This window comes from Hyalella azteca, unplaced genomic scaffold (genome assembly GCF_000764305.2).
Source record: "Hyalella azteca isolate HAZT.00-mixed unplaced genomic scaffold, Hazt_2.0.2 contig10021, whole genome shotgun sequence".
Taxonomy (NCBI): Eukaryota; Metazoa; Arthropoda; class Malacostraca; order Amphipoda; family Hyalellidae; genus Hyalella; species Hyalella azteca.
Window position 1 is genome coordinate 537,955 of NW_025940074.1, and position 14,415 is coordinate 552,369.

General features: G+C 38.0%; 2 protein-coding genes across 3 annotated transcripts; both read left to right on the top strand.

Moving 5' to 3' along the window:
• The first annotated feature begins 2,583 nt into the window (after positions 1–2,583).
• LOC108674292 (probable RNA-binding protein EIF1AD) lies at positions 2,584–10,704 on the top strand. 2 transcript variants are annotated; one of them, XM_018162231.2, is made up of 3 exons: positions 2,584–2,740; positions 6,990–7,128; positions 9,328–10,704. In XM_018162231.2, the coding sequence occupies exons 2-3, from the start codon at positions 7,009–7,011 to the stop codon at positions 10,165–10,167; spliced, it is 960 nt and encodes a 319-aa protein (XP_018017720.1). In that variant the 5' UTR covers positions 2,584–2,740; positions 6,990–7,008; the 3' UTR covers positions 10,168–10,704. The 2 variants fall into 2 exon arrangements, with proteins under 2 accessions (XP_018017720.1, XP_018017728.1); XM_018162239.2 differs by having other exon boundaries at positions 2,584–2,653.
• Positions 10,705–11,726: 1,022 nt separating this feature from the next.
• Positions 11,727–13,567, top strand: LOC108674268 (methionine--tRNA ligase, mitochondrial). Its single transcript, XM_018162211.2, has one exon. It carries the CDS (start codon positions 11,802–11,804, stop codon positions 13,560–13,562), a length of 1,761 nt encoding a protein of 586 aa, XP_018017700.1. The 5' UTR covers positions 11,727–11,801; the 3' UTR covers positions 13,563–13,567.
• The last annotated feature ends 848 nt before the right edge of the window (positions 13,568–14,415 follow it).

Genomic DNA, 14,415 nt, shown 5'->3' on the forward strand with positions numbered 1-14,415 from the left:
TCTCTAGCGGGCTAGCCAAGACAGAGCTTCATTCCAAGTTAGGGATGACTTCAGCCCTTCAATGGCTTCTTTAGAGTCTAACGCACTCTGTTTCAGCTTTGATTGTTGATGTAAGAGAACTTGGATAATTAAGTTACCATAAAACAGGACTGCATTATAAAACCGAAGTGGATATTGTCGCCAGTGAATTTTCAGAAATTATCAAAAAAACGAAGAATATTTTGAAGGATATTACCGGTACACTAATGACGTGTAATAATTGCCTTAGTCGATACATTTAGTCAATAAATTCTGTAAAGCAAAAAAAAACTCAACAGGCTTTCCAGTCTCTCGTCCATGCAGTCAATTTTTAGCCAACAACGTTAAAGAAAAGCCATAACATGGTAATATTTTGATAATCCGGCTCCTGCAGACCGCCCACTTGCTAACAGCAGAGGTTGACCTGCAGTAGATACCCTTGACTAAAATTAACATAGACCAGGCAATAAGTCCAGCAGCTATCTCAATCAATCGTCAGTTATGGAAAGATCGGGTTCAAAAGGCCGGATCCCTTGTGAATCAAGTCACGAAAAATTCAAGAATCGGCAACAGGCCATGGGCCTATTTCTTCAGTGCCGACATTTCTATTCTATTCTATAGAGATGCTGCGCACACTTCGTGCACACGAAGTTGTAATGACACCAATGAATGACAAAATAGAATATACCACAAGTGTTAGTTGAACACTCAAACTGCGACAAGACAATTGAATTGACTTCATAAGGGCTTGTATTTTTGGAAGTAGAAGCCTGTAACATATATATATTTGTGATTATTAACAACTCACACTACGCACTTGCATACGTTCGTAATAAATCGGTATTACACGAAAAATGAGGCATAAATAATTTCTTTCTTAAGTCTTTTATGATGATGATGCATAAGCCTTAATTTATGGAAACATTAAATCTGCATAATTTTTTTTTACAGATTGACTGTCGGCCGCCAATATGGCGAGGCACCAGAGGGCGTGCCTGGTGTGGGACCCTGGGGGGGGCAAGTCCCTGACGGGGATCGACGGCCCGGAAATGGAAATGGAAACATTAAATAAAGAAATACGTAGACCACTAAGGTTCGCTAATGTACGGTCACTGTCACTTCACACATATAATTTTTTTTATCGTTAAAACGCAGGGTGAGCAAATTGTCAGAAGGAAAATATTGAGAAAGAGCACAAGAATACATTTTACATTTTCATGAGCTGCCAATGTCCTGAAATGAAAAGTAATATTTTTGCTCATGTGCTATATACAAGTCTACTCGCTATTATATTGTCACACGCGCTCGCAGTAAAGAGAAAATTATAAAAATTGTCGCGTTGGGAACTTCGAAAATTGGTCGAAATTTTAGTCTAGGGGGTTAAATCGTTAAAACCTTCCGTTTGATGTACTGAGTTTAGAACGCTTGACGCCTAGAGTAGAAACGACTAGTTCATTTATGTTTCGAACATTGGCGGATGAAGATTGATTTGATGATTGATGTAGCAAAATTAATGTAATATTTGACTCATAACCGCAATATTAGTTTAAATCTCGTAAAAACCTCCTGGAATTTTTTTTTAGTGCTACACAGTGTGATAATCGAGCGCATCGAATGCAATTTAATAAGGGAGTCAATTTTTAAAATGCAAACATATGTTGCCTCACAAATGACTTCACTTAATTATAACGCATATACAATTGACATGACTCATGCACATCAAAGATGAAAACAATGAAATTGACCTTTAATTGAATGTTAAGGAGGAAGATCATTTAGATATACTGTAGATCACAAATTGGAAGTAACTTGTTAGAGTTATGAGCGGTTAGCTGTCACAGGCTTCGCTGTAAAAGACCGTGATGAAGCTGGCTAAGTTACATTTAAGGTGTTAGTGGCTCGAAAGAGCAACCTTAAATTTATATTAGCATTGATCGAGTGACTTTGGAGAAAAATACAAAATAATATTTATTAAAAAAAATATTTACAAAAATATTTACAAAATAATATTTAATAGGCATTAATGAGATGTAGCAAAATAGATTCTTCCATAAACTGGCCTATCCAGGCCTATTCTTCAATGCCGAAGATACTATACTATACTATGACTTCATTCGATTGCACTTTGTTCGCAGCCGCGGTAGTAAACGTAAAATGCGACCCCAATAATTTGATTAAATATCATAAATATGTAGATCAACCGTAATTGTTGATGATTTATCCAACCTTCAAATATAACTAATGACAATTTGCCATTGGTTTTGTCCTTGTTTTCAGTCAAAATAGGAAAAAAGGAAATTCTAATGCAGTGGTGGCTGTACCTTGTTTGAACCAACTGTTTAACCATGCATTAAATAAAAGTTCCCTCCGCTGCTCCACTTCCTCCCCTCGCTTAACTTGCTTTTATTTTTCTCCTTCCTATATCAAAAGCAAATAAATCTAATCTAACATTTGCAAATTTTAAATCTCTTGAAATTTACCATTTTCGTTGCATGGACGCCATGACTGCTCGTTACATTGTCGTTTAAGTTTTTTACTATAGTATCGTAGCAGTCAATCGGTCAATCCATGCTGAATTGCGGACCATGCTTGCTTCATTTATGGTCTTCCGGTCAAGTTGAGCGGTTGTACGCTTGTAAGTTGTACCTATATCTATTTGAGCCTCTTGGCATGGCTGACAGCCTGAATGACACTTACACGTGCTTGTGTTGTGGGTTGTAAGGTAAGATATCGTAGCACATTTTCTCCATTCATGCTCTTAGTCCGTTAGTTGTAGACTCGTAGTATTGCCTGATACCTGGAGCGTCAGCCGTCGGCGACTCGGCGTCAGGCACTCAGGCGCTGTGTCAGTGTGTAGCCTAGGCAGTAGGTAGGTACTCAACTAGGGTGCGCAGCCGTAGACCAGCAAATTAACGCTCAAATCAGCCCTGGAGCCAACATCAACCATCTAAATGCTATAGATATTGTCATCCTGGCACCTAAGCAGCTGTAGTCAATTGACCTATCTCACCACACGAACTTTAAACCAACACTGCTTCAGCACACAAGCTGCTACTCCACAAAGTTAACGGTCAATACGTTGTTCTCCAATGCTTTATAACCCATACCATCACTTCTAACACATGCTGTTATCCTAAGTGTCCGCTGACCACACTGCATTGTCGCAAATGTGAACTGTACCAAACGGTAATGCGTCATCACCTTACTTAATCCGCAAGACGTTAACCCCGCGTCACTGTTTCTCTACCTTACTATCCCCCAGCATCTTTTTCCCCCCACAGGCCCACACTTACCCCGACTCTCCACCATTATCGCATGAATAACTGGAGGCTTTTCTCGCAGACCTCTTATGCTTATCCGAATTAGGTTAGGTTGAGTTAGGCAGAGTGGAATTCTAGAAATGGAGGTTTACTTATAAATAAGCTTTCCACCAAAGGTGGAATGCTTTCCTTTGATACAGTGCTCTGCATGGTGGCAATCCATAGGTTATTCAAAAGAACCTGTTCTTTTGTCATTTTGAACCGATCAACGCTTTTTTACGGACCGATCGTAAAACACACCTTCTGTGACCTTCACCGGCAAAAGCTTTTGCACTTCTGAAGAAAGTCAGATGAGAAAATGTTGCTCAATGGGTTAGTCCAGTCGTAAATGAGACTTTCGTTATTCCCTTCCTACCCCCACCCCGCTGAGCCGGACCGGTCGATGCTCTTGCAAACGCATAAGTACTCACAATAATTCCCTGCCACCATGGTGCTCTGCCAGGTGACTGACTAATGACTATAAATGAAAAGGACAAACTGTTTCAATTGGATAGTACCTCAGATTTGTTACAAAATTGTTTGAATGTCTCTTGTTTGATAGATATTATCTATTTTTCTTTTATTCAATGGACTTTTTGAAATTTTTACAGGCTTTTTCTTTGTAATGATCAAGTTTCTGTTAAGTATTTAGTTAACCAGACTTGGACCAGTACTGTAGTACATATACCATATTTGGGGGCGGGGCTTATGGGCACAACCAATCACAGCTTGAAAGCATCTCCATCAACCAATCACAGCTTGAAAGCATCCCCATCAACCAATCACAGCTTGAAAGCATCCCCAGCAACCAATCACAGCTAGAAAGCAGATAACATTACAATTCCATTAACCAATCACAGCTGGAATGCTGGAAGGGGGCTAGAATCACAATCCCATAAACCAATCAGTTGAAAAGTGATAGGATATGTAAATGTATATAATGAAATTGACTGGAAGTGGAAAGTTCCTGGACTTTCCAAGCTTTCAGGTCCTGCTTTCCAATATGCTATGTGAACTGGTTAATTTAATATCCCTCTAGAATTCCACGCTGGCTCAGTTAGGTTAGGTTAGTTTACAACTCCTATAGATCCTCTTTTCATAGCGTAATGCAGTCAAGTGAGCAGAAACTAAGAATAGCCGTCCGGCAGTCAGTGAAAAGAGGCGGGGAGACGGGGTATGCGTGGAGGTAGAGTTATGCCGGGGGAAAACAGCTGCGACGAACGGACGGGCTGGAGTGCTGGCTGTGTATCAACAGCGGTATGGCGTAGGGAGTTGCTTACCGAAAATCGTGATTAGGTTAGATGGCATGGGATGCATGGGATAGAGCTGTTGGACGGTTTTCAATACGGCGTAGAGCGATTGTATTGGTGGCTTACTTCTCATTAGCTCGCTGGTTAATTTCCATGAAGGGTATTTGTACTATTGGCTTTTAACATATAATCCCTTAGTCTACTCTGCCCTTTAGCAGGCTTACGCACGGAAAGGAGGATGAAAGATATGCTGATCTTGGGCAATGCTGGCCTCTGGCATGCATCCCCTCAACTAGGTACTAGGCCTAGCCACCTTATCGCCTAGGCCTACTTACTACTGAAGCCCTGGATATTATGCAGTCCTGCACCAATCTCTTATCTCTATCTGTTTGGATACTTCTTGGAGGAGGCAGCTTTTGCAGAAACATTCAACATCCCTTTAAGGCTAAAGGCTGTAGTGTACCAGACTACCAGTTAGGCAGTTACCAGTATGGAAGTACCATAAATCCATAATGGCAATTGACAAAGCAGAGGATTTGTAGACTACCTATTCCTCATGTTTGGTTACAAGTTTTTTAAGTAGACCAGAGAGTAATCAGTAAAGTACCGTCTGCATCAAATGTGGTAATAAGGGTCTTAACTCTTAAGGCCAATGGGCAGAGACTCAGAGTAAATCAGGACAGTCCTCCATCATGGCATAAAAATGTTATAGCAGCAAAACTAGTTGAAATATTGCAATACTGAAAATAGTAGCTTAAACTTAGACATTTTTTCTATTGATGTAGCATAAAGAAAGTTGAGAAATCATACATTTAATTGCTCTAAAAAATCCATGTTAAAAATGTTGAAAAGTGATTTTCTAATAATAATTATGTAATTATATAGAATTTTATAAAAACAAAAAATTGAAGCATAACCTATTTTAAGTCTAGAATTAAGTATAGAATTTAGGACTTGATTCTCTTCTAAAATAAAGTTGAAACTTGAAACTAGGTATTACATATTCCAGTCACATATGCATAGGCCTAGGCTATGCATATGTTCAGGTAGCTATGCAGCATAGCTACCTCATTGATGAATTTGTAATTTGAAGTACAATATGTGAGTAAATTAGTATGTTTGGAATCAGAATGTAATAGGGTAAATGCGGTATATTCTGACACATTAAGGACGCATCGAGAAATGAAAAACTATAAAAAAATAACCTTATGCATTACTCAAGTTCTGTTTGCTTTATGTGACTCGCAAAACAGCGTACTACGTGCCAGCAATGATGAAACGTCACAAAATGTTGCCATATTTATTTAAAAGCCTTTAGAATGCAAACCTACCAAATCCCTATATTCCGACACTGTGTGTGGCAATATTCGGCACGTGGCAAGGCGTATTCCATCCGCGCTTCAAATTTTACTGATACGTAATGCCGTCATCCGCGTGTTTGAATTCCGTTTGCTCTGTGAGCTGTATTGGAAAACAACACGGCTTTGAATTAGAACACTAATGAATATTGAACACTACTTAATTACGCTTTTAATTAACAACTATTAAGCTTTTTATTGAGAAAATTTTTATTTTTGCTACATAGCTTGCAACAATCTGTGTGTGTCCAATTCAAGTTGTGACAGAATTAATTTTCATGTGTCTAAATCCATTTCTCAACTTAATCATCTATTAATTTATTTACCACTTGAAATCAGCGAATACAAGTATACTTAAAGGATTCCTAATATGTTCACAGACGTATTTAAAAGTCTCAAACCATAATATTCTTCCTATACAAACAGTTATTTGTTATTTACTATATTGGTAGAGCAAGGTCAACTGTCAAATTTGACACATTTTTCGATGATCTCACTGGGTAGTGTGCATTGTCTCTCTTTGGATCTCAATATTTTCCCGCTAGATGGCCAAGACCTAGTGTTTTGGCAGTAGTTCAACGCGCAAATGTGTGACGTCATCATTTCAACCATCAACGAACGCATGGAACTAAATTAAAGCTTAATATAAAGGAAAAACTAGAGAGGTGATGGAATAACCCACGATGTTGGAATATACCACGTTTACCCTACCATTATTACAGCTTATTCATTTCCATTTGTCTCTCTTAGAAAGATTATTTGAGCTTATTTTCCTATTGTAGAATGAAAAGTAAGAATATGTCTTAGGATTAGGAGACATGTCACATGTCCACTCATGTTCTTTGATGATTTTCAATGCATGCTGCTTTTGAGCTACCGGTAGGCACTGCTAGGTGGTAGTGTTGGATTTGTTAAATTTGATAAATTGAATTTGTTATTTTCTTAAGATATTAAAAAAATTAAGATTCTATGTTATTGAAAATTTATTTTGTTTATTTAATACATTTAGCCATTGGAAGTAACTAAATTTTGCAACATCGATTTAAAAATTATTTCTTTTTCAGAAACTAATCATAGTTTGAAATGTCTCGAATCACAAAAATGAAGTATGTTACTGCAGAAACCAAGATGGACTATGAGCTGCCTACTCCAAAACAAACTATATGTACCATCATCAAAGTTCTGGGCAACAGCACCTACTTGGTAAGATTGCTAATAATTTTATGTTTTTTACTCTAAATTTGTTATAGGGAGTGATGAGATGTTAGTGTACATTCCCAGGTTCCCTAAATGCAGTTGTAAAAAGTGGCTTCAAATGGAAGGAAAATGTACATATCTGATAGAAAACCTGTTTCAATAGAAACTTGGTCATTTATAATTTTTAATTCTTCACTTAACCCTGTTGTGGTCAAGTTACCCTGTATGGTCACTTGAAATCTCCTTTCAAAAGAGCCCACCTTGTCCTATAGTTTTTGTTTGAGGCTATGTTATCATGTCTCTGGCAATCTTCAGTCATCCATCCACACATACCTAGCTTCACCATAGGATTCAGGAATTAAAATATGAGCATCTGAAGAAAGGTCTGGGTTGAATGATGAAGTTAATGATTTTTCTGCATTTTTTAAATAGTCAGAAAAAGCAATATCAATTAAATTACTGTAGAGAAGCTTGAGAAAATCAAATCAAATTGAATCTTGATAGTTTCCCTTGCATTTGAATAAATAAATTTTTAAAATTCATCTTCTTTCAGCATAGTGACTGCTTTTTATAGAATTTTCATCTGAAAATTACTTCAATATCTTGAAAAATCCATATGGATAAATTTATCTTATCTTCATATTTTCTCAAAGTTGCTCCAAAAATTCCAACCTTGACATATATCTATGCTTGCCCGCAAAAGGGTTAAGGGGATCATTTTGGCAAAAATAAAAAAATTTGGAGTTTCCAGTTTTAGGCTCAGTTTAAAGGTCCAAAAACTATGCATTTAAAGAGCCCTCTCAATGTTGTAGCACATAAAATCATAAATTGAATGAGAAGATAGATTTTTTACAGTATAGTATACTATTTTTGAGGGTATACTGAGTATACCCTCAAAATAACCCCCTTTATGCCATTGTCTAGGAATTGCACATTTTTTTCAAAAATTAAAAAAAAATCCGATTTCTGTTGTACCTATGTGTACCAAGTTTTAAAATGATCTGCCTGTAAATAAAAAAGTTTTTAGGCATAATGCTTCCCAAAAAAAGAACAATTTTTAATACTGTAGATATCTCCCTTCATTGTTACAGCATTGTTCTCAGCTTAATACTATCATAGATAACTTCTATTGATAAATTCATGTATGTAACAAGAAAAATTGAATTGAGTTGACATGTTTTGAGACATAAATTACTAAAGTAATTAATAACATTGACTTTTCCTATTATTGATGATGGTTAAAAGGAATTAAAATTGTAATAGTTAGATGAAAAGATTAGTGAAACAAATTCCAAAATTAAAAAAAAAAAAGAATTTTGAGATTTCTATACCAAAGCCAATTTTCTTGGAGTGTTGCTACAGTTTCTAAAATTCTACTGAAGAATAAATGTAATAGGTATATGAAAGAACTTATAGAAGTTAAATCAATAGATGTTTTTGTTGTTTGCACCAACAGTCTGAATAACAGGAGGAAAGCATTGAAGTCAGAATTTCCTAAATCCTTAAATAATGAAATATTCCAGTCAATCTATTAATGGAATGGAGGTCATTTAAACCTGTAGTCAGACCTCGGCATGACTCACCTGCCAAGCTTGTAGTGGTATATTCATCAAGTACAGTCACCAAACCTCCCAGAAGGCACAGTATATTCACATAAAAATGACAGGATTTCACAAGGCATCATGTGCATCTAATACTTCATCATTGGTCACCTTAAATTGCAAGCATAAATCATGTTAGAAAAGTAATGTACAAAAACACTACCTAATATTTTTATCATAAATTTGTTATGACATTTTTTTCACAATTGTCAATATTTAATTCTTACTATCCTCCTACCCACTCAACCTCCATACATCTCCAGGTATCTTTTTGCACTGTCAATTGCTATGACTTACTCCCAACAAAACAGACAATCTCTACAATCCATTTCTCACATTTTACCTCATACCCCATGTCTTTAATTTTGCCTTCAATCAGAATCGCCTTCATCATAACTTATCAATCTCCTATAACTCGCATTCTAACTCAGGTGCTCCACTATTGTCTTCTTACTCCATGGTATTCTTCTATTTTTAGGCAACTTCATCGATTTACATTGTAGGAATCATTACAGTCTTTCAGTTTATAAATTATCTCATATTGATACTGTTGTCCGGCTTATGTGCACAGAACTCGGTGGTGATGTGATAATTTTATTTACAGGTGGCTACTCCTGATGGAGAAGAGTTCATTGCGTCTATGCCTGCCAAATTCCGTCGACATGTATACGTGAGACGACGTAGCTTTGTTGTGATTGAGCCCATCCCTGAAGGGAAGAAGGTCAAGGGAGAAATAGTTCGCATCCTACAACGAAATCAAATAAAGCATTTTCATCAGGCTGGGGTCTGGCCAGAGGCATTCAACTCCACTGTTTATATTGACAACACGTTTGCATCACAGAAGAAGTATAGACTTACGAACGAAAGCGACCGCGGGGTAGTGCACGGCGATAAGTACTTCTTCATGGATGGTGAAAATTGCAGGCCGGTAATGAGGAAGAAGGACCAAGATGATGTTGACGGTGATATGCCATCTCTTGGAGAGCTCAGACTTGGAGTTAGTTCAGGCATTGAGCCTAACTATAACAAAAAGGCTGTCACGCGCATGATCTTCCCGGATGAAGAAGAGAATGACAGTGAAAGTGACGATGAAGAGGAAAGTGACGATTGTGATGAGGAATGTGATGACGACGATGATGATGAGGAAAGTGACGATGATAATGAGGAAACTGACGATGATGATGAGGAGGAAAATGCAGATGAGAACAATGAAGATGAAGAGGAAAGTGTAAATAATGAAGAAAGTGGAGCTGAAGAAGCAAGAAGACGTAGTGAACTAAGAGATGATGAAAATAGTGGAAAAAATATTACAGTTGAAGATGATGGGAGCAAAATCCACTTGACTGTCAAAGAATCCCGTGTAAAAAATGTAAATAAAGCTATAGTTTTAGACAAAGAAACAACATGTGATGACAATAAGGGTATAGACAATAACTTCAGATAACCACAGCACACCCTGTGGTCAATGTTATTCTATTCACTTTGTTAGAAATCAATCACAATACGGGTGCTTTCCAACGGTTGCTATATATCTCACGAAGTTTCCAGTGTGGGAGATTGTTTACTCAAATTTTTGGGGCGCACGTCGAATATGATCGTCGTGGGCGGCGTCGCTCGCACCTTCATAAATTTCCGTCTTATTAATCAAGGTTTGAAAATTCATTGGTTACCTACTACTTGACGTTGGTGTTTTATGTTATGTCAATTAGTTTAATGTTTTTTTGTGCACCTTATATCTAAAATTTCATGTTGCAGACCATTCTGTGGTATAGGTATCGATGTCGTCGTCATTCCATTTTACACCGGACCCATTATTTCATTAGGGCTATTGTTCAAACGGTATTGCAAGTTTGTCAGCATTTTTTAACCATCTCACCAAGCTCATTGTCATGTTCATTTATTTCAAATCAGTTTTTTGGGTGAGGTTGCCCTAATTTTTAACTCGTTTTACATCTTCAAAATGTATGGTTATATCAAATGATTGAATATAAATTAATTGAAAAAATGTCGCTCAAATCCACTCGAGAAAATATCTTCTTTGTTTGTCCAGTGGTACACTAGCAGAAGGAAAGTTATGAATTTTTTCGAGCCACATTAAGATTTACTGGGCTGATAATATATTGTTGCACCGGAGGAAGATGTTACTACTAAAGGAGGTAGAAGTGTTACTATAGGTACTTTTTATCAGTAATTTTGATACCTCGTAACCTCTGGGAGGTACTGGCGTGCACGTTAGTACTTAAGGGTGTTTGCGTACCCTGGGGCCCGAGCTTTGATGAAGTGCCTAGTCATTTGCAAATATATGCATCAATTCACAGTTCTTGATAATTATTTTGAAAACTAGAGTTTCCTGTCTGTTGTTAGTTGAGACGAGTGTTTAATATCCAGTTCTAACTACTCGTACTTCTGAAGGTAGGGTGTCAGAAGATATGCGCACACAATAGTTCCTGCTTCGTAACTCATTACGGATGTGAATGAAACCAAAGTTATTACTTCAGATAAGAGAGATGATTCACTGGAACGGATATGGCTAAAGGTTGTAAATAATTATTGATTATTAATTCAAGCTCGGAAATTAATTTGAATTGATTTAATTCGAGTTCAGCATCTTTTTTGCAAGCCAAAGTGAATATTTTATTTATGATCGCCTTGAACGTGAATATGTAATCCTATACCGTTAAGCTGCGCGGGATCTTTAATGTTCCAAGGAGAAACAATATCTATGGCACAGCTTCTTGTCTATATAGATGCTTGGCTTCGTTTAGGCTGTAGAAAGATCCAGAAGAATGTTCACTATTTGACTGATTTTACTTTTATAGACTGACGAATATTAATATATTCAGGTAATATATACATATATATTTCCAAGTTCCAATCACTTTATATAGTATTCCAAATTTGAAGCTAAGGTAGCGCAAAGACTGATGCTAGCTAAGAAACCCTGCACAAGTGTTAAAATTAATTTTTAGCTTCTTGGTGCTTCGATATTTAATATATAGCGAGTTTTCCGAAAGTGGCGACTTATGTGGCATTGACGGTAAGGAAATCGTTTAACTGTATTAGGAAACTCTCAATGCCATGTTAACATCCATTACGTTTCAAGGGAAAATACTGAGTTTGATGTGCATTTCTAAAACTTCGGTACTCGTTGCAGGGTTTCGAACCATGTTGCATGTACAACATTGTTGTAAGCGCATGCGCAGGACGACTCTTTCAGCCACTTTGTTACTGGCTTCTTGTAAGCGCCAGTCTAGAGTAGCTTTTTCTGCGTCAAGTTCCGTTCAGGCTCCAGATGACGGCAAATGTTTTGTGACTACACCCATTTTCTACGTCAATGCCGCCCCACATCTCGGACATCTCTACAGTGCCATTATTGCCGACGCTATCCAGCGCTACAAGAAAATGAGAGGTGCAACGGCAACCATTTTCTCCACGGGCACCGATGAACATGGGCTAAAAATACAGCAAGCGACAAAACAATTGCGAGTGCCTCCACTCGACTTCTGCAGTGATAATTCCAAGAAATTTCGCGATTTATTCGATGCATTCAACATAAATTATACGCACTTCATTCGCACTACTAATAACGATCACATAGCAGCTGTGCAAGAATTTTTTAACGTTCTCATATCTAAGGATTTCATTTACAAAGGCGAATACACCGGCTGGTACTGCGTTTCTGATGAGGCATTTTTAACGGAATCCCAAGTCACCGAGAAGAAAACTGTTGACGGAGTAATAAAAGTCAGTGCTGAAAGTGGTCATGTCGTCGAATGGAGCTCCGAAACCAATTATAAATTCAAATTATCCCTCCTGGAAGATGACTTGAAGCATTGGTTGAAGTGTGATAATCGAGTGAAACCAAAGCGTTTCCTCTACGACTTGAGAAATACGGTTGACAGAGGCTTGATGGACCTCTCCGTCTCTAGGCCTAAGGAGCGCGTGTCGTGGGGAGTGCCTTTACCCAACGACCCTGAGCACACAGTGTACGTGTGGGTGGATGCTCTAGTGAACTACCTCACGGCTGCAGGTTATCCTTCTATCCCTTCGGTTTGGCCTGCCAATGTTCACGTTCTAGGCAAGGACATTCTGCATTTCCATGGCGTCATTTGGCCTGCCCTTCTGATAGCCGCGGGATTAGAGCCACCCGAGCAGCTGCTTGTGCATTCACACTGGACTGTCGACGGGGTTAAAATGAGCAAGTCTTTGGGAAACGTAATATGTCCTAATGAACTCAAGGACACCATCACTGCTGAGGGTGTTCGGTATTTACTCCTGAGACAGGGAACTCCACATGCCGACGGATCCTGGAGAACAAAAGAAGGCGTATCTATGCTGAATGCTGATCTTGCAAATGGCTTGGGTAACTTGGTGCATCGATGCACGGGTAAATCCCTCAACAAAGATCAAGTGTTCCCTCCTCTTTGTCAAGACTTTGTCGAGAGTTCAACGCATGCTCAAATGTTGACGAAAACTATGAAAACTGTTAAGGAGGATGTGGCTAACTGTTATGATGACTATAATTTCTATTTGGGAATTGATAGGATTATGCATTTGGTACACTGTGCGAACCTGATGGTACAGGAGGAAAAACCGTGGACGCTGAAGGATAAACCAGAAGAATTGAACAGCGTACTTCACTTGGCTTTGTCAGCTGGAAGAGCGGCTGCCTTGATGCTGCTACCAATCGTACCGACGTACGCTACGAGGCTGCTTGATACGCTTGCAGTGCCTCAACGTGATAGAACTTGGAGTCAAATTGAAGCTTTTCCAAATGCTTCGCACACTTCCGTGCCTCTGGGACAGAGAATAGCTCCGTTCAAAAAAATAAATGTATAAAATTTTGCCTTTGGTTCTACTTAATCCCTTTTTCTGTAAAATTTCTTACCAAAATCGAGAACGATGTCATGTGTACATTCAAATTCAAATACTATGTTAAAGCTCCGATTCCACTAATTGTTATCAATTCGGCCAAGACCTGTTCTGAAATAATTTGTGCATTATATCAAAAATTTGTGTAATTCGACAGAAGCTTTTCTTTTATGCAAGTTCGATTAAAGACCAGAGTAGGCTTTTTATTAATAATCTTCTTATTCGTTTTTTCAACGAGTCTAACAAAATATCCTGCTATACACAATACCCTTGACTTGTACTATTGTCATTTCCAAAGTTCAGTTTCAAGTGTTGCAAAACCTTCACCAGCTTGATAATGAAAATTGTATTTTCGAAACGTCGCAATCTATTAAAATGTCATTTGGTAGCCTGCCTTTTGATCAGGTCTCGGACAAATTTACGGCCGGACCCGCGGCCGCAAGGTTTTCTTAGTGTTTTTATGGGTTTTCCTAGGTTTTTTGTGTTTTTAATGGAACCTGTTCCTAACTGTACCTAACCTGCGAGGTTTTCGTTGATTGGCTAGGTTTTTTCTATGTTTTTAGTCCGGCGGCCGCGAGACCGGCCGTAAATTTGTCCGAGACGTCTTTTGATCTCACGGCGCCAGCAAGAAATTTTGTTCGGGTCATTGAAAAAAACGAATAAGAAGATTATTAATAAAAAGCATGCTCTGGTCTTCAATCAAACTTGTATCAAAAACGTGTATTTTTCATGATATTTGCATCTTTCATTGTAATTTCGATACGCTTTATATTCGTTTAGTGAAAATTCGTGCAACTTCGTTAAAAAAACGAATGAAAAT